Source organism: Panicum virgatum, chromosome 9K (genome assembly GCF_016808335.1).
Source record: "Panicum virgatum strain AP13 chromosome 9K, P.virgatum_v5, whole genome shotgun sequence".
Lineage (NCBI taxonomy): Eukaryota > Viridiplantae > Streptophyta > Magnoliopsida > Poales > Poaceae > Panicum > Panicum virgatum.
Window position 1 is genome coordinate 30917106 of NC_053144.1, and position 24073 is coordinate 30941178.

The 24073-nt window shown below is 43.1% G+C and overlaps 1 protein-coding gene across 1 annotated transcript; it reads right to left on the reverse strand.

The window, feature by feature from the left end:
• Window positions 1–2786: 2786 nt before the first annotated feature.
• On the reverse strand, window positions 2787–23175 carry LOC120647940 (protein ZINC INDUCED FACILITATOR-LIKE 1-like). The gene is made up of 12 exons (XM_039924741.1): window positions 22920–23175; window positions 10383–10423; window positions 6977–7037; window positions 6756–6858; window positions 6569–6671; window positions 6392–6445; window positions 6229–6291; window positions 6082–6131; window positions 5916–5991; window positions 5287–5466; window positions 3941–4028; window positions 2787–2803 (listed from the first exon to the last, which is right to left on the reverse strand). The coding sequence occupies exons 1-12, from the start codon at window positions 23173–23175 to the stop codon at window positions 2787–2789; spliced, it is 1092 nt and encodes a 363-aa protein (XP_039780675.1).
• Window positions 23176–24073: the final 898 nt, after the last annotated feature.

Genomic DNA, 24073 nt, shown 5'->3' on the forward strand with positions numbered 1-24073 from the left:
TTACCCTATTTTAAAATAAACCTTCTCCACATAAAAACATAATTCTAAATATAACCTTGACCCTTCCCGAATAGTCCAAATGTTTCTAGAAATTATAAGCAGACCCCTGCCTTCTCGAGAATAATTACAACTAGGTCCCTGATTCCTGATCTAGCCCCTGAACCCTTATAAAATCTTTTATTTCATGCACCAAACGAACTCTGATCGGACCGAAACTTTACCACGCCTTTCTTAACCTAGTTTCGGCCATGCCATTAGGAAACCACTCAAAAATATTACTCCGAACTCCGTATCTTAAGTGTTTCTGATTCGAGCTCATCGATAAATCTTTTATTTTCTGTGTCTTGATTGTGTGCTTGCTTGTTTGCATTGTAGACCATGGTTTGAACGAAGGAGAGCCTGCTAACGAGCAGTACTACAAGCAAGTGAACGAGGATCAGTTCCGCGACCCCGAGCCCGAAGGACAGGACCTCCCCGAAGGCTACGAAAATGGCAAGTTCAAGCCCATCCTTTGATGCATGCTTTTGTCCTAGTTTTTATAAACACAACCAATTGGTCTGTTTTACAAAATTGCATATGATTTGCTTGCATGAAAACACGGTTGGATAGCCACCCCTTGATTTGTGATAACCATTCCTTGACCACCTAGATTAATGTCTGATTTTGCTTGGACGTTAATCAATACTAGAACGCTTAGGACTTGCTACTTTATACAACTGGTTTTACAAAGAAAAGGTGTGTGTGTGGGAAGGGATAAAAGTGGATTTTCGAAAGATGAGTCTGGACGGGATGGATGGCATTTCAGTGTGATTTGCCGTTTGGTGTGCTCATGCCGGTGTGGCAGGGCAAGGAAGGGAGATATCCATCTTGTGAACCCTAAGGACCGAGTTGGTGTTACATCTCACCTAACTCCACTTTCGTGCAAACCACTCGACCGTTGTATGGCAACGGCTTAGCATAAATCCCACTAGTTAGTCTGATAGCCACCAGGAGAGCTGAGAGAAACGGGTGACTAAGGAGAAGGGATAATCCCCGAGTGACTTATGCCCCGGTTAAACCCAGGTGAAAGGTCGATGACACCTTGATGCATCCCGTGATGGCTAGTCAGGTCTAGCTAAGGTGGGTAATGGCTTTGTTGGGATCTGCACCGACACTAAGGTGATCGAGTTGTGGTACCCCGCTTGTGGGTAAAGTTGCACACCTCTGCAGAGTTGAAACCTATTCGAATAGTCCGTGCCCACGGTACTGGGCGAGTTACGGTGTGGTCTCACAACTAGTGTTTACTTTGGGATGGGTTGGCATGAGTTGTTTTGGAGATGTGTCCGGCAGTTGTGCCGATGAGGAGTCCGGTAGCAGTCTTAAAACATGGATCCTGTGCGGATCAACCCTTGGTGTTACTTGGTACAAGAAAAACTAGTTTTAGAAATATTTGTTTTCAAACGAACCCTTCATAAAATGTTGCTTTCCGCAAATCAAACCCTAGTCTTATCCTTGATTTACCATGTGCATGATATTCTATTTATACCCCCTCCGTGGGTGTGGTTGGACTTGCTGAGTACGTTTTGTACTCACCCCATTCTTTATTTTTACAGAAGAAGATCCAGACTTTGTACCCGACGACGTTGAGTAGGGGTACCGTCCGGCACCCAGCCTTGCCTGTGGATTAGGGTCACCCGCAGGAGATACCGCATGGCGCAAGACTCTGACGACTTTCTTTTTATATTTAATATCGTTGCGTGTGTGTTGATTTTTAATCCTCGCGATAGTGTCACTTCTCTGCTCACTACCGCGTAGAGTTGTACGGTAAGGAACCATCTGATGTAATAAATGTGTCATCAGCCTCCTGGGACTGATGTTTGTAACACATTTAAGTCTTCTCTTATGAGGGGACACTTCAAAGAGGTAGCTAAACCAAAGAAGGAAAACCTCCCATCAAGAACTAAATTATTCAAATGACAACCCTTGCTATGGATTTCTCACCATGGGGAAGGTCAAGGATCACAAGGGGATTTGAGTTTCCAAACTAGCCCTTCTTTGGTGTGCCATCCTGTTGGTTATTTACATATAGGCGCCTACACATGTCTATGTTATGTTTTATTTGTAGAATTTACACAACATTTTATGACTTTCTTTGGCCTTTTAAATAATAGATTATTCAATGGGTCGACCTATGATGTTGCAGTGATCATTTTTAGTATGTTTGAGACGTGAGGTGAATGTTGCAATAACTATTTTTGGATGTTTCATAAATTTATTTTAGATGTTTCAATAGTTGATTTGCCATGTTAAATTTTAAATGGTGCAATTTTAGTTGAAAAATATCACAATTATAACTGTTAAATATTGAAAAGGGTAGGTATTGATGTTATGAAACTCTATTCTACATATTATCATTCTTATTGGATGTTGCATGAAATATAGTGTCATGTTGCGGTGGGAATTTGCATGTAGTGATTTCTAATGTTGTGGTAGTTAATTCTCAATGTTACAAATGTAGCGTCCGATGAAAAAACTTCTGATCGGATGTCCAGGCACTAGTAGCTTCGTTTTAAGTTTAACAAAGTTCTATGAAAGTACTGGTATTTATGCTTCCTAATAAGAATCATCAGCTTTACTATGAAATATAGTTGTTGTCAATATGCCTCTGAAGATGACTTCTATATTATATAATTTTATTTTCCTAGCATCTTTTTCTTGGCCTACATTTTCCAGAGTTTGATACTTTTTTCTTGAAATATTTTTTTACTCCATCTTGAACTATTCTTGTCTTCAAGGTGACAATGCAATCACTCATGAAAGAATCCTATTGGTGAAAATGTGTGTTAAGATAACAAAATGAAGCTTTGGGCCATATGGAAGAAGACATGCACCAACCATGCATGGCCATAGTTTTGTGGTTGAAATGTGTAATGCTTCAATCTAGATATACTGGATGGCATTGTAACAACGTTGGATGTCAAAATGAATTATAGAACTCATATTTACTGATGTGAAATCCATTCAACACACCAAATGCGCTAGAGCGGGCGGATCGCAAAAGGATCGGATAGCTGTGACTCTGCGACGTCCGATCATGCCAGATTCAAGGACTGGTTAGACCGGTTCCCTCTAGCTTCACTGGAATCGGTCGCCTGAGGATGATAATGGACACACTTACATGGTGGAGGAAGGCTAGGCTTATGAGCAAACCAGCAACGAATAACCAACGCACTTACTTGACAAAGAATGACCAATTTACAAGAAAACTAGAAATGGTTGTCGAAGCTCTCGCCCGGGAGGGACCCCGTAAGGGCGTCGATGTTGCTGAGGTCATGGAGGTCAGTAAATGAATAGCAAGGGAGGTCGGATGCGAGATTTAGGGTTTAGGAGATAAAAAGTAAACGCATAGTATATTTGTTGGATTAGATGTATCTCAATCGGCCATGTAGGAAGGTTTGAACCAAACAGGAGTTAAAACTTATGCAAATTCTATATGAAAATACAACTCCTAACTCAGATTTGGCTGTTATGACCCGTCTGACCGCCGTTGGACCGGTCTAACGCACATACAAGTCTTTCTGGAGCCATAATTTCTTCATCCAAACTCAAAATTGGGCGTTCTATATATGCATTCCGATTGCCTCGATGATATCCACACAATGATTTAGTCCAATTGATAATTTGATAATGTGGCCCTGGCCGGTCTGTCTGATTTATATAACTGGTCTGACCAGTTTGCTCAATTGTTCAACAAATCTAAATTGTGCCAAATTTGTTGTCAGTAATATGGCTATCAAAATTAATGTTGTGTCAGACTCACACATTTTACAAGATGTAAGCATTGCAACTGAGAAATTAAAAATTTGAATAGGTCAGAATATAATGTACGTAAGATAATTTTTATGTTCATAGGTGAGGAACAGAAGATTTGAGAAGGATATTATCGTGACTTTAATGATACCTGCCACAGCAAGGACATTACCGATATCTTCAGATGAAAAGCTAAGTCCACCATACCACCCATCACTCACAGCCCACAATGAAATAACCTGGTATAAAAAATAGCATGGATAGATGGTAATGATTAAGAAATATTTTTGAAGGAAAACGTGATAGCTTGAAGATATAAACAGGTATGGAAAATAACATTATGCAATTTGACGTTTCATACTCTGACTTCATAGTCCCTAAAGAAAAATATGTCTATATAACATCTTAACTTTCCATTTTGAAATAAAATAGCCCAAAGGGGTTTACCATATACTCCCTGCGTCCCATGAAAAGTGCAATCCTAAGTTTGAAAAAAATTCCACGAAGAGTGCAATTCTAGAGATTGGATCCCAATTAACTGCCTAATTAAGTGGTTAGATATGAATTGCATATCAAAACTAACCATATGTGGCAAACAAATGAGGGTATGAGAGTCTTTTTACGCCTGTCACACCCCAAAATTTCAATTTTGGGATGTGAATATCTTTCTGGATTAACTTACCTGATTCATAGACTTTCTGGATTAACTTATTCTCATTTTCTACAGAGCTAAATCCATTTAATGGAAAGTTCTAGAATTCTTTTTCATGAGATTTAAGTATTTTATTTGGACTATATACTTGCTGAGTACGACATGTGCTCATCCTTGCTATAACAACACTACTCAGAGAAGAAAGTTGCAATGAAGCTGAAGTTGCTGCTGACTTCTAGGCGTGGAGTGGAGCCTTCGTTTCCAGGAGAAGTTGTACATCTTTGATAGTCGTTTAGTGTTCTAAGTCTCTTTTTACGTGACATTGTTGCTCAATATTCTATTATGACGTCGCTATATGTACGATACTTGATCCTGGCATACATATAGTTATGCATTCGGTTTTATTTTAAAAACCAGGTGTGACAACGCCACCACTAATCTGTCTGAAAAAACTTAGAATTGTACTCTTCATGGGACGGAGGGAGTAGTCGTTTTGCCTACATGTTAGTTGCAACTCACAAGGCTGGTTTTGCCATAATAGTTACATTAGGTATATTACCGATGCTAAATTTGTAAATAGGAAATAAATGTAGTTCTAGTAAATCACGAATAATATTCAGAAATGTGAATGATAAAGAACATAATTCTAAAATCAATTTCATATTACATACAGTTATGTGTCCGGTTCTATTTTAGAAACTGGGTGTGATTAAAATTTGTAAGTAGAATCATTATTATATTAGCTCAAATGTATGTCACCACCAAAAAGCTTACGGTCAAAGTTGCTCCTTTGTATAAGGCAATCAATATGTTACTTTTATCTTTGTCGTTGCAAAGTATGTTACCTCTCCATATGCTGTGTCGTGAAGAGCAAATATTGAAAATGATATCGTAGCTGACATCCATGGCCAATTATTGATCAAACTCTTGTTTTCTGTTGAATCTGCACAGTTTTGACGATGGGACTCCAAGGTTTTGTGTAGAGTAACCTTTCTTTTGCAACAGTTATGTGTATGTATAGTCTCCTGTTATAATTATTCAATTCAGGATATTGGACTGTCTGTGGCTGTAGATAGCAAATACTGTTCTTGAAACATATATAGTGGCAATGAATTATTGTACTAGGAAGAGAAAGGATCAACCTAGAATCCATAGCATGGTACTATAGTCAATATATACATGGAATGAAAGATAAATGTTCCTATCATACTAACATATATAAGATAATATATTTTTCTAAATGGGATGTAGCTAATGCATGCAATCCTGAAACACATTTTCACAGTTGTTCTAATTAAGCTTACATTTTGTTTATAATGGTTGGCGGTACAATACACTTCAAGTATAGTAATTTTGTGGTTTAGCGTGATTTGTGAATGAAATAATTATGCATATAAGCTCATTGACTTTTGAAGTAATGTAACAAAGGAAAACTAGAATAAAATGGCATCCCATGTTATATACTTTGACATACCGGCAGCCAAATACACACTATTAGAACAACTGCAGAAAATAGTGATACAGCTACAGAAGGTAAGAGATAGGGAAATCTGCAAATGTCCGGACCGATTAATTCAGTGTGAATATATCTTAGGTAAGATACTGTTTGCTAATTTATTCACTGCATGCTTTACTGTTACCTCCCCAATGCAGATAGTTTAGAAAAGGATTCTGGGTATTTCTTAGCAGGCTGAAACAATTAAAACATACAGTTATAATCATGAGCTTTTAGATTAGCATATTGCATTGTCACATAGTCATGTCAAATAATACACAAGGATAATTACCTGTGCAAGATATCCTCCAAGAGCTGGGCCAATAACAAGGCCCATTCCCCATGCTGTATGTACCTGAACTACAATTTCTTGCGTAAGATATTTATCCGTAATAACGTCATATTAATGGAAGGTATGAAAAACAGCTATGTAGAGTAGTTGCAAGGTGATTTACAATTGAAAGTCCAAGAGCATGGTGTTCAGTTCGACAAACTTCAATACAGTAGGCCTGCAATGGCACACAAGCATCAGTTAATTAAGAAATATGCATGAATATCTGATCACTTTCTGGTACAAATTTATGAATTTCAATTGATATTTATATATTTCAGAACGTTAACTCCATAAATACCTTCATTGGTGCAAGTAAACCGTTCAGAATACCTAGAAGAAATCTTGTAATAAATGCCATGAAGAAGTTTGTACTCAGGCCAAACAATGTGTTGAGGATAACCCTAATACGCATATGTGGTAGATATTATTTTCTGAATCAAATTTCATATGGTCGTATCAAAAATCTTAGCTCCTGTCATACTTACACAGAAAATAGTGAAAACACAATGACCAGCTTCCTTCCATACCGATCTGCAACTAAACCCCAGAAAATCGAGGAAAGAGTTCTGCCAATCATGTAGGCTGCACCTGCATTTCATGTATGAAGCGTGCATTGCTAAATATTTTTTTTTAATTTCAAGTACATTATCTAAAAATTGAACAGTTTTGTTAATTCTACTGGAAATCTAATAATTTGAAACTGTACCAAGAAAACCAGCGTAGTATCCAATATCTTCTTCACTTCTTGCAATTTTCAGATCACGAACCTAAGAAGAAAGCAAAATATAATGTTGCAATTAAGTTGATCAGTAATTCATTGGCGAGTCATTTGTATGTATATATAAATTAATGAGCACCCTACTTGTTACATCAACTGGTTTATAAGATAAGACCTCATTTCTGAATTTTATTCAACTAATTGAATCTTTAAAAAAATCACTATGGTGACACAAACCATGCATATCTGAATTTTGCCTCAAGAATCTACGAACTTTAATGCAACCATTTTATAAATGTTGGAAGGTTCTTAAGGTCATCAAACATTGACTAGCAAGAGCAAGGATGTTATGTATGCAATCTATTTGATGGAATCATATGAAGATGGAGGATGAATCGAATATGGTTTTTGTCGGTCAACCAGATATTCTAGACAAGTATATAACTCTATATTACATATTGGTTAGTTGATGAACAACATTGACATATACTTGGTGATCTGGAAAACCAAGGACCTGGTTTGCTAAATCAGAGTGTCTAATTTGGGAACAAGTATAATCACTCAACAAGAAAAACTAGGTGGTCTTGTTTCCAAACCAAAAGATCCAGTTTCTATTGTGTCCAATAAATGGAATTGTTACACGATTTTGTTTTTTAATGATATCGGCTTGTACTTGCTGTGACAACCCAGCCCAGGATCAGTAGAGCTCACTAGTGGCCCATGTGTGAGGGGCATGGTATGTGTGGGTGATAGTCCCTCCATGCTAGTTGAGGTTGGGGTTCACATATAAACCCAAGTGCCAAATAACCATCAACCAATGGGTTAACCCTCTTATACGAAGCGAGAAAGAAAATGTCAGCGGCGTTACGGTGTGAGTATGCATTTTACTCATTATGCGAGTAGGACTAAGCCCTATTTGAACTAGGGCGTTGCACCTGCTTTTTGTAAGATCTCTCAACTATGTAATTATTAGAACCCGTTTATGAGGGCTATTATCAGTTCCGGCTTCACCTGTTTTACGAAAATCAGGGCACTATAGCATGAAGCCATTTTGTAAGTCGAGGTAAAAATGAACTAGAAGCCAAGTGAAGCTAGACAAAATTAGCCCCTAAACACAGTTAAATTGGTACTTTTGCTGCAGACCATTAAGAGAAAACGGTTTGGCCAGAACACACTCCACAAACATGCCAGTTTGTTGCTGGACAACACACGCTATATTTTATTCAATTGATAAATTGTAAACGCACCTGAAATGACAATTTTTCCGCACACTATATTTTATTCAATTAAATTGTAAACACACTTGAAATGACAATTTTACCCAGGTGCCACTTCAGATTGACTTGCATGCATGCATCCGCTGCCCTCCCAACAACACCCCTTCTTCTCGCTGGCTGCCTACTCCTCGCGACATACGGGCAGTGGCAGCAGCAGCAGCATGTATGGCAGCACCGCCCTCGCCGCTGGTGCGCAGCCCCTCCGGCAGATCACCTCTACCATACCCCCCCCCGGTCGACCCCACTCGTGGCGCAGAGCTGTACGCGCAGGGGCGGAGCCAGGATTTGATCATTGGGGGGGCCAAGCAGTGATTGGAGGGGCCAAAAGTCTTGCCGCAGGCTGCCATTGTGGTAAGTTCCACCTTTGATAATAGTGCTGTATGGTGACTCTACTTCAATTTGTGCCAACGTCTATGTAGGATGGATCCCAGTTCATCCTATAGACTTGCTGTGTGTGTCGGTGCTTATGTAAATTTACCAATGATAACAATCAACCGTGTATATTGTGATGCCTATAACATTCCAAAGGTTTTATAAAGGGATAACACAAATTGAAAAGATTTGGCATGATAATAAGAAGATAATAATAAAAACAAACCTAGGAGGAGGCATGAAATACATGCACGGGCTATGTATAAGATTTGAACTCAGGACCTCTTGTCTCACGCATATCCTCATTAACACAACAGTTGTTGTGATTGAAATAGAAATGCTTTCCTTTTGAATTCACCTCTCAAGCACTCTTTAGTACTGTGTGGTATAACACCTACCAGTACTAAAAGCAAATTCATTAGTACCAGTTGGCGTTACTATCCAATACTAATTAATGACTATGCTCACATTAGTATTTGGTACTAAAGGCCTCAATGCCTACCGGTATATTTTTGTGGTGGACGGAAGAGTTGCTTTCTAGTAGTGTCGTGTAAGCAAAATGCATAGAGCTAGCGGAGATACTTTGGCTAGTGCATTGGCGTCATCTGGCACCGTCTTCTGAAATTAAGATTAAATTATTTAACTTATAAGAAATTTCATAGTTGAATAGACTTCAGAGAAAGGCTGAGCAGAGTAATTCTTAAGGCAATCTTTTCAACATAGAAAATGCTCAATCTTTCAAGAACATACAAATTCATGGCCTATCACTACCGAAAATAAGCTATTTTCCAAGTGTCTTACTGTTTGCCGAGTGCGTTCCATCGGGCACTCGGCAAATAACATCTTTATCGAGTGTCTCTAGAGAAACACTCAGCAAAACCAAAGCACTCGGCAAAAATGCTAATTTACTGAGTGCAGGAGACACAACACTCGCAAAAAAAGACACAACACTCAACAAACAAAAAACACACAGTAAACTACCACCACGTGACTGCCACTTGTGGCAGCCGTCAAGCACAGCGTCGGCCGTTAGAACTTTGCCGAGTGTCCGTTAGTGACACTCGGCAAATAAAGAGTTTGACGAGTGTATTATGGCGACACTCGGTAAAGATATATAGAGTTTGCCGAGTGTATTAAGTGGACACTGGGAAAAGTTTTAATTGTGCCTAGTGTATTTTTGTGGCACTCGGCAAATAAAATCTTTTCCCCCTCTTGTGCCTCCCAAAATTTTTTTGTTCTCCATATACTGTATGTGGTACTCCAATTAAAATTTGGTATATTTCTTGGTCTGTTTGCTATATTTGGATAATTTATTTCATTCAAAGGATTTTTTCGAGATAAGTCAAATTTGAATTGCAAGTGATTCGAATAATAGAATGCATTGAATAAAAAAATTATATTCATATTATTGAGGTCAATGTGAGGCCTTATCCGGGAAATGAAAGAAAATTTCAAACATCTTGTTCACCAAGCATGACCATGAATGTGTGGAGGAATTGTTTTCAAATTCTATAAAAAGCAAACAAACTCTGAAACTCATGAGATTTGTCAAGATCTTATGATATCATATGTGGAAGCTATGGTAAATAATTAAGAAGATTTCACACAATTTGTCACGTAAAGAAACAATATGATAGGTGTAAAACAATATGATAGGTGTGAAGATTAAGATCTTATGATTTCACACAATGTTGTAAAGAAACAATATGATAGGTGTGAGGATTAAGGGTGAGGTGCTGACGTACCATAAAATACAGGAATGGGAATAGGAACGTGATTGGTAAAGCTACAAAACGAAATAAAGCACAATGCTTAGCTTGGATTCAGAGTCGTTAAAAAATTGGAGTTAGCAAAAGACTCAAGATCTAACAATGCAATCCACTGTACTGGTGGTCTCTAAACCTGACTGGTGTACTGCCACCGAATTCCATGATCAATTGATTTGATGTGTTTTGTGTTCTGAACTCAGGCCCCGTTTGGGAGGGCTTCTGGAGCGGCTTCACGAGCGGCTCCAGGTGAAGCCCTCCCAAACGTTTGTTTTGTAACCATGAAATCGTGGCTTACACAGGCAAGGTGAAACCATGAAATCGTGGCTTCACGCGGCTTACACAGGCAAGGTGAAGCCATGAAATCGTGGCTTCACGCGGCTTACACATCAATCTAACAAGTGAAGCTGTTTTGCCAAACATTTTCTAAAACGGCTCCAACTCCACCAGAGAAGCCGCTCCATCTGAGGAGTCAGAGCCGGAGCTGTTTTTGGAAGAGCCGGAGCCCTGCCAAACAGGCCCTCAGTTAAGGGATACTGAGTTGGATATTTTAAAAATAAATAAAGTTGTTTACTCGGGGGATTTAGATCTTTTTCTCATGTTCATAGCATAATAAATATATATAGGATAGAGAAATGGCTAGACTGATTAGCAATTTAAGTGCATGGCTACAGTGCAATATTTAATGCACCAAAGTGCATGCACTATTACAAAAACGATTTATAGGAACCCCCCGATTTTTTTTAGGGACAGACCAAAATTGCACCTATTGCTACAAATTGAACAGGATTACTGTAGCATCCGACCCGTCCCTAGAAAAGTATTTTTAGGGGCGGATCACCCCCACACCCGCCCCTAAAAATAAGCATTATTTTCAAGGGTGGTTCATGGCGTCACCCGCCCCTAAAAAGAGCATTTTCAGGTGCGGGTGATGCCATGAACCGCCCTTAAAAATAGTAACATTTGTAGGGGCGGGTCATGGCCTCACCCATTCCTACATACAAATGTATTTTTAGGTGTGGGTGATAGCATGGCCCGCCCCCTACAAATTGTTCCACGCAAAAAAAATTATAACTTTTTTATATGAGCTCGGATGAAGTCAAATTTTATATAAAAATTGTAGAGAATGACGAGATCTAAAACTTTGTAGTTGATAACTTTTTTTAAGGTCATCTAGTGGTCCAAAAAAATATTATAAGTTCTCTAATAGATATAACTATATAGTATTTCATATAACTCAAGTCATACTTTGAGATTCCACAATCTTAACCTTTATATACACTGAAATATATTTGACATTTTTTTTTGCTTCTATAGTTCACAATAATCATAGTGTAGAAGTTTCACATTTTTTAATTTATTTTGCTATATGTAAATATTAAATAAATTTTCAGATAAAATAGAAAAATATTTTTAGGGGCGGATGATGGCGTCACCCGCCCCTAGAAATGTATTTGTAGGGGCGGGTGATGGCGTCACCAGCCCCTAAAAATGCATTTGTAGGGGCGGGTGTATAAAAGAATAGCATACCCCATATAGTCACAAGTGAATGTGTAGTGTAGTGGTAAGGAAGGTACGTGCAAGGCTGGAGGTTGGCGGTTCGAATTCCAGATGATACAAGTGTGTATATTTCGTCAAAAAAAATCGTAACTTGACACTACAGGGCTAGTTGGCTAGGATATTTGTTTTCTTTTTTATTTTGTTGTTTTTAATCTTTTTAACCTTTTTAATTTTTTGGACAAAGATTTGTAGGGGCGGACCATGGCATGATCATTTTTAGGGGTGGGTGCACTACTCGCCCCTAAAAATGGCATTTTTAGCTGCGAGAGGGGCGGGTACCGCATCCGTCCACCACCGGATTTCCTCATTTCGCCGTGTGCTAGGGGCACACGGCGAAGCCCATTTAGCACACGGCGAAAACTTCGCCGTGGGTGGCCGACGGCGAAGCGCCGACGGCAACCGCTGCCACGGCGAAGAGAGTGTTCGCCGTGTGTCAAATATCGGGCACACAGCGAACACATTCGCCGTGTATTATTCGTGGCACATGGCGAAATAAAAGTCACAAACAGCGTCGGCCGGAGTTTACGGCGGCGGGGTCAACTTCGCCATGTGCTAGCCGTGTGACACACGGCGAAGATTAGAAACTTCGCCGTGCGCCGCGGGCCCTGGGCACACGGCGAAGGGGGGAGGTTTGCCGTGAGCCTAGATTTTGACACACGGCGTAGTCCTGGTTGGGGCCCAGGTGGCAGCATACTTCGCCGTGTGCCAGGTCCCGTGGCACACGGTAAAGGATAGTCAGTTCGCCGTGTGCCATGGGCTTGGCACACGGCAAAGTGACCAGAATCAACTTGTTTTTTTTGTTTTTTCGCGTTTAAAGTACCCACTCAAACCATATATCATTGATCATATATCACAACAAGCACATGCAATATATATATCATGACAAACCACAAATTCACAAGTCATCGCATAAATTAAGTTCACAAGTTTACAAATCCACAAATCCGTATTGAAAATCCTCCTTGCATCATCAAGTTTACATCCATAGAGTCACAAATTAACAAGTTCATGGCTGAGGTGGGTCGTCGAATGGCGGTGGGGCGTTGGGATGATGTGGCAACATGTTTTGTACGGCCGGCAATAATTCTGGCGTATTCGAGGCCGCCGATAGATTCTGCAAAAAATGTAAGATAGTAAATTGCAGGTGAGACAAAAACCAAGTTCTCAAGTTATAATTCATGAGAGGAGCTTAAAAATCCAACCGCTGTAGAGAGGTCGAAGCAGGTAAAGGGGCAGATGTAAAAAGAGCAACTCAATCTTGCAAGGAAAAACTTTATCCAAGAATATAACTTTAGCCTAGGTTCTTTTAGCTTGGTGTCAAGATAATGCATGAAACCATGAAACCATATCACCGGACTTTAACTTACCAATATAAACAGTTTCATCTACAAATGTCAAAAATGTTGAAATTTGTACTACAATTTATTATTAACATTGAATTTGGATTTCAGGTAGCATAAACCATTTTAATCCGAGGACACTTTCAGCTGTGGATTTTGTAGCTCCTATATTGGGTGCTCCAAATAAACAATACTCCCTCGGTTGAGAATACAATTTGCTTTAGAACATTCCTATATATACCGTAGGGCTGCCCTCTACCCTCAGATGACGCAATAGCAAATCTGTGCAGACCGCTTTTAGTCTAATGCTCAACAAAAGTTCAAACTTTCATTGAAATACCTGATTTCGAATTCCTATGATAATGCATCTTGTAATTCGAAACTTCAGTTTCGAATTTGATTTGCAAAACTAGATCGACCAAATTACCGCAAATGAAAATCAAGATACTCACTGAAGGAGTAGTAGGAGCAGGAGCCACAGGGAATTGCATGGCTGGGATGGGATTACCCATTTGGACAGAAAGACTTTGAATGTAGTTGTACATCTGGGCCATCTTGGCCGCCTACTTCTGCTCGTTCTCTTGTTGTAATCTCCTCTCTTCGGCCAACGCCGCCTCGTATGCCGCCTTTTGCGCTAGCATTTGGTTCTACAATATTTCATGACAATGTTACAATGCAAATCAAATATATGTACAAAACGAATGAACTATGAATAAATAAGAAATAACCTGAATTTCCTGCACTTGGAGCTGCGACGCGGACAGTCGTGGGCGTATGGCCGGGCTATTGGCCGTGCTCCTCGCTTGAATCTGGGAGAGGGTGGGAGTGCTGGCCGTGTCTACAAGGCCGTCGCCAACATAGTAGCGCCCATGTTTCTTGCCTCCTCCCGCCCTCATAATGACTTCTCCATCAAGGGGCTGGGTCCTCGGATCCCAGTCTGGCCCATGGACCTGTCTTCCCATCTCTGTGTACGCTTGGATACGACTGTGGACGGACGGGTTGCTGTACGCCGAGGGCGGGTCGTCAGGGTTGTAGGTGACATTGGATGTCGCCTTGCCCTTGCGGGCCAGAGCCCATCCCATGAATGGGGGGCACTCCTGGCCTTGATGTGAGGACGACTGCGGAAAAGGAAAAAGTTGATTACCAATTATGCTGAATTGAACGTTAGATTAGAGAAATGAGTCTGTGTAGTGTGTACCCATATAGCCCTGTACTCGTCATTGTTGAGGCTAGGGCTAGAAACGAGCCGAGCTCGGCTCGGCTCGCTATTTTTGCGAGCCAGAAAATCAGGCTCGGCTCGGCTCGGTGGAGGCTCGCGAGCCGGCTCGAGCCGGCTCGCGAGCCACACTAAACAATGTGAACTAAACTCAAAATAAATTAATTTACTTTTTTTTGAATGATAATAATAATTATGTGGCATATATTTCTTATGTACATACAAATTGCTATGTTATGTGTATAAATATTAATTTATACCACTAATGATGAAGAATTAATTCATCAATCATCGTGAAATTATTCTTAAACTGTATTGGGTCGAGCTCGCGAGCCGGCTCGCGAGCCTGAACGAGCCGGCTCGGCTCGGCTCGCTATTTTTGCGAGCCAAAAAATCTGGCTCGGCTCGGCTCGTTTGAGGCTCGTGAGCTGCTCCGAGCCGAGCCGAGCCGTTCCGAGCCCGAGCCGAGCTATGAGCCACGAGCTATTTTTGCAGCCCTAGTTGAGGCTGCCTTGGTGGTGCGCTGGACCTGGTATTAGCAATCGCCGCTGACGGCCAGCATCGTGCTTCTCCTGCCACTCCGGGTTGAACCATTTGTCCACTATGTGCTCCCAGCACACGGTATCATTACGACACCACCACGCAGGAACCTACACGTGATCACATGCATGACAAGTAAGAAGAGAGACATTTAATGATGTTTTTAATCTCAAAATAAATTTAAACTTACCTGTAAGTATTGCTCTCGGGTCAGCTTCAACTCTCTCGCCTCAGGCTTCCCGATCTTCTGCTTTAGGAAAAGTGCACAAAAGTTGATGACGCACTGGACTTGCGCCCCATAATGCATGTCCTTGACGAGTTTAACCCATCGATTGTCAGCCACAATCGCCGCCCGCTCCTCGTATCCCTCATCACACCTGTAAAAATCCTACATATAAAGACAATGGATCATGTCATCATTGAAAAAATATTGAATGAATGTGATGTATTCACCATTTTTTGACGGAAAAAACTTACCCAGAGCTCGCCCTTTACCTGCTCCGCCTTGTTCTCAAAGGCTCTGCCGCTCCGATCCAACTGATCATTGTTGGTGGCGGTGTAGTGGTCCCACGTCCAGGCCGGCTCGTATCGTCCTTGATAGTGGACCAGGCCTGGGAAGTGCTCCCTGCACAAAAGACCTAGGATGCCGTTGACCTTGCGTTTGTGAGCACCGCCACTGAGTACAGTCCAACTCCTGCAACCATTGATTAAAAGAAAATATTAGTTTGTAATGTAATTTTCGAGTTAGGAAATGAAAAAGATAGTAATAACATGTCAAATTACTTACATATCCACGGACGGTCGAATCAGCGGGCGCAAGGCAACAGGTATCGGCCTATCTAGGAGTCGCGAGGGACCTCGCAACCCGACAGCCAGCGTAGAGGTATCCTCGGCCGTGTCCTCCTCAGCACTAGACGACTCCCCCCCCTCCAACAACTGTACGGGGCAGCCGTCATTCCATAAGGATTGAATCCATCTGTTGCCAACGCAACATGTACATTTCGAGCCTCCAGAGCTTTCATTATGTGACGCCTGTCAAAATGTTTCCATGCTTCACCATGGGATGGATGTATCATCTTCTCAGGACGGTAGTGTTTGCCGTTTTTGTGCCATCTCATCTATTGTGCTGAATCCTCGGTCATGAACAGACGTTGGATTCTCGGTATGAATGGAAGGTACCATACGATTTTCACGGGGATTTTGAGCTGTTTCTTTTGACCATCACCAGAATCTACCTCCAGCCACCGAGATGATTTACATTTTGTACAGTAATTTGCGTCTGCATGTTCTTTCCTAAACAACATGCATCCCTTCGGACAAGCATGTATCTTCTCATATGACATCTTAAGACTACGAAGAAGTTTTTGTCCCTCGTACATGCTCTTTGGAAGAATGTGTCCTTCCGGAAGCAGACTACCAAAAACCGTCAACATTTTGTCGAAGCCATCTCGACTAATGCCAAACTCAGACTTTAGGGCCAGTACGCGTGCAATAGCATCGAACTGAGAAACATTGGTATGCTGGTGAAGTGGTTTCTGTGCCGCAGACAACATGTCGTAATACTGCTTTGCCGTAGGCTCTGTCGGTTCCTCTCTAGGTCCTTCTTCGAAGTGTGCTTCATGAAAGTCAGCTAACATGTCTGCGCAACCGGCATCAGCATCATAATCATCGATGCGTTGTCTGACTACCTCTTCTCTCGCACGATGGGCTTCACCATGGCAGATCCACCGGGTATAGTTTTCCACAAACCCATTTGTGATAATATGTTTACCCATAGTGAGTTGTGATTGATGTATCCTATTTTGACACTTGGTGCATGGACACGGCATTCTACTCTGTCCTCTATCAAATGCCTTTTCCAAAAAGTCATTGACCTTTAGAGCAAACTCAATATACTCTTGTTCGCTCTGCCAGCCCTTGTACATCCACTCACGGTCATCCATCCTTTAACATACGAGCGAGAAATTTAAAAATCGATTTCAAATACACGATATCTAACAAACTCTAATAGGTGAAGATAGGTCCTAATCCCACCCGAGGATGCGTAGATATGGTTGGTTTCCATGATCCACTCCTAGCCGAGGCAAAATTTCGGCAACACCTCCCCGCTGCTCTCCAAATACACGCCTTGTTAAGTAGATTGTTTATCCGGAGAACAACAGGGAGGTGATGCCAAAACTCTGGCATGGATCGGAGTTGACCATGAAAACTAACCATATCTACGCACCCTTGGGCTGTCCAAATGACGTGGACAATTCGAAACACATACGGTTCCATATATGCAAAGAGCTGCATATTTCGAACCGTATCTCTTTCGAACGGGAGACGACTAAGTTACGTGATCTATGGGCTTATGCCGCTCACCTATGGGCTTATGCATAACATGGAAAGAGAGGTTGCTTATGCCGCTCACCTATGGGCTTGACGACGTGCGCGGCGTGGCCTCCTTTTTCTTGTCCTCCTCTCTCCTCCTCAGTTCCAATCTAATTCCATCAATTACAACATAAGTATAGGTCAAATTTTCAATGTCATGACTCAAAAAAATCTGCTTATTGTGTTTGCATGCCTGCCCCCTACTGGATTCACAAAAAGTTGGATCTCAAGGTAAATTAATATTTTCAAGTTTTTTATTACTTTATTCTAATGCGCCCATTTTCTTTTCATGGCATGCTATGCTCTGACCGAGTTGAGGCTGAATTCCATGTTTCCTTGCAATATTCAATTTATTTTACATGCCTTACCACATTAATCTGCTTTTTTAGTTTTTAAGCTCTTCTATTTTGTTTTTGCAAGGGATTAAATTATGATAGGCTCTCTTAGAAGTAGAAGTAAGAGCAGGAACTATTGTTTCGAATTGGAATTGATGACTAGGATTCACATGGAACTTATATCAAATTTGAACATCCTAAATTTCCCTAGAGCAATCCTACTGTGGCACAAACTAATTATTGGAGTTGTGTATAATGGAACTGCATGACAGTTTTCAAAAAAAAAATGGAACTGCATGTAGAAGCCGAATTTCTAAGCAATCCTATTAGGTAAAGCACCTGTACACTTGAAAAATATGAAATTAAATACTGAAGCCTGCTGTTGTATTCCACTAGTTAGTTTCACCCCCTTTCTTCTGTATCAGTGTGCTATGAAGTCTAAATATGTGGTTTTGTTTGTGGAAGCAAGTGATCCTAAAGTTCAGTTTCATGCGTAACGCGGACGGTGGCGCAGTAGTACGAGAGCCTAGGCCTGGCAGCGCTGGACCTCCTCGTGGGATGGCGTGGCAGGAGGAGCTGCGGATGGCGCCGGAGGTCAGGCGCAGGAGACGGCGGCGGGCGGCTCTCCATCAGGGACGGGCGACGCGGGACCTCCTCGCGCGGGCTCCAGCAGCGACGGCGGGAGGCACGGGACCTCCAGCAAGGGCGGCTCCTGCAGGTCGACGGCGCTGCGCACCACGCAGCAGCAGCGGAGCGGGGCTGGGCCGATGCGCAGGGGCGGCGGCGGGGCGGGGCCGCGCCGGCGAGGCGGGGCCGGGGCAGGGCCGCGGTGGCGGTGCGGCACCGGGGCGGAGGGGCGGGGTGGCTGCGGGATGGCACTGCACGCCACGAAGCGGCGGCGGGGCGGGGCCGGGCCGGCGCACAGGGGCGGCGGCGCGGCGGGGCATCCGGCGCGGCGGTGAGCGAGTGAGCGAGAGAGTGAGAGAGACCAGAGAGAGAGAGAGCGAGTGAGCCAGAGAGTTAATAAGTGCGCGGGAGTTCGCCGTGTGTCCGATCTAGGACACACGACAAAGATTTTATCCTTTTTTTTGTTTTCAAATTCATCTTTGCCGTGTGCCACAGATCTTGGCACACAGCAAACATATAAATTTTGCCGTGTGCCCAAACCTGGCCACACGGCAAAGACTCCACCCAGATTTGCCGAGTGCCAAAATTCCGACACCCGGCAAAGCCTCCAGCAATGCGAGTGCAAAAGTGATGGCACTCGGCACCCAGATTTGCCGTGTGTTTTGGCCAAAACACTCGGCAAATGGCCTGTTTGCCGAGTGTTTTAGCCAAAACACTCGGCAAAGCTGTCTAAAATTCAATTTTATTTTTGTTTTTAGTTTCAGCTCCTGCAAATCAAACATCTCACATATCACACATATCGCTCAAATATCACATATATCACACAAATGTCTCAAATATCACATATATCACCAAACAAGTCCACATATCACACATATAGTCCACAGATATCATCACAAGTCCACAAATCAAACCAAGTCAACCACCAAGCTCACAAGTATCACCAAACAAGTCCATAACATATCACCTACTCTGTAGCATGCAAACCGATACTCTAGATGTATATGCATACAGATCAGGCAACAAAAATACATCTCACAAGACCTTTCCAGCAATTACATCGATATAAGATCCGGCAAAGCATCTTGCTGGCTACCGCGACCTTGGCTTCCTCCTTCCAGCTGGCTACCGTGACCACTACTTTCTCCTTCCCTTGGAGTATTTCCATAGTAGTTGATGGTGACGACGGGGTTGTCGTGGTTGGTGCTGGAGAAGCAGCTGACATGGGTTGCACAGTTGCTACAGGGCAGACACCCACCTAACCAATTAATCATCTTAGAGAATTTCTTCCGTAATGTCATAGGATTTGGTGAGAACTTTGATATTTAAATGGCTCCACCAAAACAAACACAGACAAATTTCACCTGTGGATCTGGGTTTGCTGATGTAGTTGTAGGTAGAATGCGATGATTAGAAATACATGTACAGATCTGGGGTACCGGATTCGCCCGATGTGGAGGAGGTGGTGGAGGTGGCCTCCCTGCGGTCTTGGATTTGGAGGAGGCGCCTGGGAGGGGGGATAGCTGAGGCCGCATACCAGAATAACTGAGTGGTCAGATAAGGATAACTGAGTCCCAAGAACAAAATAACTGAGTTGGGAGAATAACTGGCACAAATTAATTATTGCAGTTGTGTATAATGGAACTGCATGACAGTTTTAAAAGAAATGGAACTGCATGACAGTTTAAAAAAATAGAACTGCATGTAGAAGCCGAATTTCTAAGCAATCCTATTAGGTAAAGCACCTCTACACTTGAAAAATATGAAATTAAATACTGGAGCCTGTTGTTATATTTCACTAGTTTGTTTCACCCCCTTTCTTCTGAATCAGTGTGCTATGAAGTCTAAATATGTGGTTTTATTTGTGGAAGCAAGTTCAGTGATTCAGTATCACCTTGCTTACTGCTTGTGGGACTATATAGTCATTTCTATCTTCTTAATTTGTTGTAGTATTTTATCCTCCTCGTATCTGTAAGGACAATTTCTAATATATCTCGATTCAGAGATTAGTCATTTTATTTGTTTTGCATTTACCCTCTAAATCTTCCATCTTGGATCTGGACTTTTGTTTGCCTAGCTTGTGCTGGATGGCATAGGAATGCTTAAATATATGACTTTACAGCTATATTGTGTCATGGGCTTCCTACGGTGCTTGAATGTGTCTTTGTGGCGTTTTGCCTTTGTTCTTGTTATGCAATTATTCAGTAATTGAAATCATAAAACAAATTTAGTTCAGAAAACAATGGGGAGAGAGATTGATGCGTACCGCGGACGGTGGCGCGGCAGTACGAGAGCCTGGGCCTGGCGGCGCTGGACCTCCTCGCGGGATGGCGTGGCAGGAGGGGCTGCGGATGGCGCCGGAGGTCAGGCGCAGGAGACGGCGGCGGGCGGCTCTCCAGCAGGGACGGGCGACGCGGGACCTCCTTGCGCGGGCTCCAGCAGCGACGGCGGGAGGCGCGGGACCTCCAGCAGGGGCGGCTCCTGCAAGTCGACGGCACTGTGCGCCACGCAGAAGCAGCGGGGCGGGGCGGGGCCGATGCGCAGGGGCGGCGGCGGGCGGGGCCGCGCCGGCGAGGCGGGGCCGGGGCAGGGCCGCGGCGCCGGGGCGGAGGGGCGGGGCGGCAGTGGGATGGCGCTGCGCGCCACGCAGCGGCGGCGGGGCGGGGCTAGGCTGGCGCACAGGGGCAGCGGCAGGGCGGGGCGTCCGGCGCGGCAGTGGGGAGCGAGTGAGCGAGAGAGTGAGAGAGACCAGAGAGAGAGCGTCAGTGAGCCAGAGAGTTAATAAGTGAGCGGGAGTTCGCCGTGTGTCCGATCTAGGACACACGGCAAAGATTCTTTGCCGTGTGCCACAGATCTTGGCACACGGCAAACATATAAATTTCGCCGTGTGCCCAAACCTGGCCACACACCAAAATATGACGACGTCGACCGGCCGTGATCGACGGGCCACGTGGTGCTATGTTTGCCGTGTGCCTCTATGTGGCACACGGTATAGATGTAAATTCGCCGTGTGCCTAACGGAGGCACACGGCAAAATGTCACGGCATTGACCGACCGTGATGCTCTGGCCACGTGGCCCTATCTTTGCCGTGTGCCGCTCTGATGCACACGGCAAAGAATCATTTTGCCGTGTGCCGAGGTTAGGGCACACGGCGAAGCCTCCTTCCGCCGTGGGCTTTATTTTGGCCATGTGTTCTGTATTTGGCCCACGACAAAGGCTCTCTTCGCCGTGTGCCCAATGGTTTGCGCACGGCGAACTCTTAGGCACACGGCGAATTACCGGTTTCCTGTAGTGGTCCCTAAAAACACGTTTTTACCCGCCGCTAAAAATTGTTTTTGGAGTAGTGATGCAAGCAAGCACTTATTTTGGGTTGTTGCTGAAATAGCTTAGGTAGCAAAACCCTTTGTTTGGCTGGTGCAATATGTTTATCTTGAGCAAGATTATTTAATGAAAACCATAAGTTACGACTTTTAGTTGTCCGAATTCATCTCTTCCTCTTTTAGGTATGCAAGCACCAATTCCTTATAACAAAATGACACGAGACAAGTTTAGTGCGCTTTTATCCTTTAAAAATTCTGAACAAAGAAAAAGTCTGACACTGATAACAGACACATACTTTTTTTTATTAGCTTTAGGTAATTACATGATCTGTTTACTAGCGCTGGTCCGTTTCTGCAAAGTGCAGTGCGGAGTTACGAATCCAGCATAAGTATGGCAACTACCGACAAAAGAAACGAGTGTGAGTTTTCTGAAAATTGTAAGCCTCGTATGGACGGAGTGGCTACAAGCTGCACGTTCTCCACTACAAATGGAATAATATTCTTTGGAAAAGCTAACAGATTCGATCTCAGAAATTATTTGTGCAGCATGGTCTAGGGGTCCCAACCAGAGGTATACCAAACCTCTCGTACTCATTGCAAAGCTTCGCCGGCGGCGAACTCTCATCTGCCGTCAACGAGGCCTTAGCTTGTAAATCAAGATTATATTCTTGCTATCTGCATATAACAGCTACCATGCAATACTGCCTTCTGTGTATAGTTGTTCTGTACCGTAAATCTGTGATAGTAGCCACGTATATTTATGTATGGTTGTGTGTATAATCAGTACATTTCTAAGGCCCTGTTGGAAACCCGCAAACACCTGGCGACTAACGCGCGTCCGCCGGCCGCCCACAACGCAAAACGCGGAATAATGAACTATCCGAGAGGGGAAATCGCGAACGCGGCCTCCGAGCCGCTTATGCGTATACGCGTCGCGCAAATCTCACCCACGGTCCCAAAGAGGGCCTAAGATGCTTTATTTCTTCAAGTGCACAGCACAGCCCCTACCTGCTGGGCTGCTGTATGAACTTCACGGCAGTATCTACAAAAAGGAATTATTGCAGGGAGGCACAAGATGTTATTTTGCTAACTCCGCAATGACTGTTTGCAATTATTAGGAAGTAGTAACAGAATCTAGTCCAATGAATAGGAGAAACAAGAACTGCATGCGAGATGCAATAGGAATTCATGTACGTATACATACAGGAAGCAAGAGTGGTGACGCCGACGAAAAAGAACTCCTTGTACGGGATCCCCTTGTTCAACTCCAACCTCTGCACTTGTGAACACCCGGGGCAACCGTCATGGTGCGCCTTCCCGGCCGAGAATAAAGTTGTGGTGCTTCCTTGCTCATTTCCGCGAGTTGAGAATAAGGTTGCTGGGAGCAATGGAAAGGTGTGTGTCTCTTGGGCAGGCGTTGAAGCAGTATATATTACATAAAGGAGATGCAGACCATGCATCGTGCCGGATTTAGAGACTTAAAGCACTATTTAATATTGCGTCGCATAGTGGCGCTGTCATGCGACCACTGCTGCCTCTGATATATTGTAAATGTTACCCGAAAAAAACATTGGGAGGGGGTTGGGGGGTTCTAAAAACCTTGTAATTATCCTTTTCGACCTTTGCGCCCACTGAATCAAGGCTTATCTTTGTTATCTATGGACTAAACTTTAGCCCCGTCAGATCAGATGATTGGACACCAATTGGAAGTATTAAATATAGACTAATTATAAAAACTAATTGCATAAATGGAGGCTAATTCGCGAGACAAATCTATAAAACCTAATTAGGCTTAATAGATTCATCTGATGAATTAGCCCTAGCTTATGCAACTAGTTTTATAGTTAGCTCATGCTGCTTAATTCTCTAATTAGCATCAAACATCCAATGTGACCCGGACTAAAACTTAGTCCCCGGATCCAAACACCCCTTAGAGAGTAAATTGGTATATCTCCAGGATGCATTAGACTAGGATCATTTGCAATCCTATGTTGCCTTAGCTCTAAGAAAGGCAATACAGTCCAAGCTAATCTGTCCACGACTCTCGGTCATACAATCAACAATCCCGCCAACTTTGTTCTTCCGATGTCCTATGTGCATCGTTCGTTCCTACGCCTGGTCATCTTCTACGGAACACACTCAGCCCACCCCCTAGCGGGCTGCGCCCCCCCCCCCCCTCCCCACCCCACCAAAATACGATCTCCGCTGCTATCCTAGGATCATGCATGCTGCATGTCATGTCGATTGTCCGCCCCTGAAATCTATTTCTACATTCGTTGATCGGGATTTCACTCTCACTACTACAGAAACGCAAATTTGTCCCAGTTGGGAAACCCATGTTGTCCCGGTTTCCCAACC

Excerpts from the sequence above, each read along its gene's own strand:
- LOC120647940 (XM_039924741.1), bottom strand. The coding sequence starts at position 23,175 with ATGCATGGTCTGCATCTCCTTTATGTAATATATACTGCTTCAACGCCT. Across the intron at positions 6,859-6,976 it reads ATACTACGCTGGTTTTCTTG|GTGCAGCCTACATGATTGGC; the intron begins GTACAGTTTCAA and ends CATGAAATGCAG. Across the intron at positions 4,029-5,286 it reads ACGACACAGCATATGGAGAG|GTTATTTCATTGTGGGCTGT; the intron begins GTAACATACTTT and ends TTTTTATACCAG.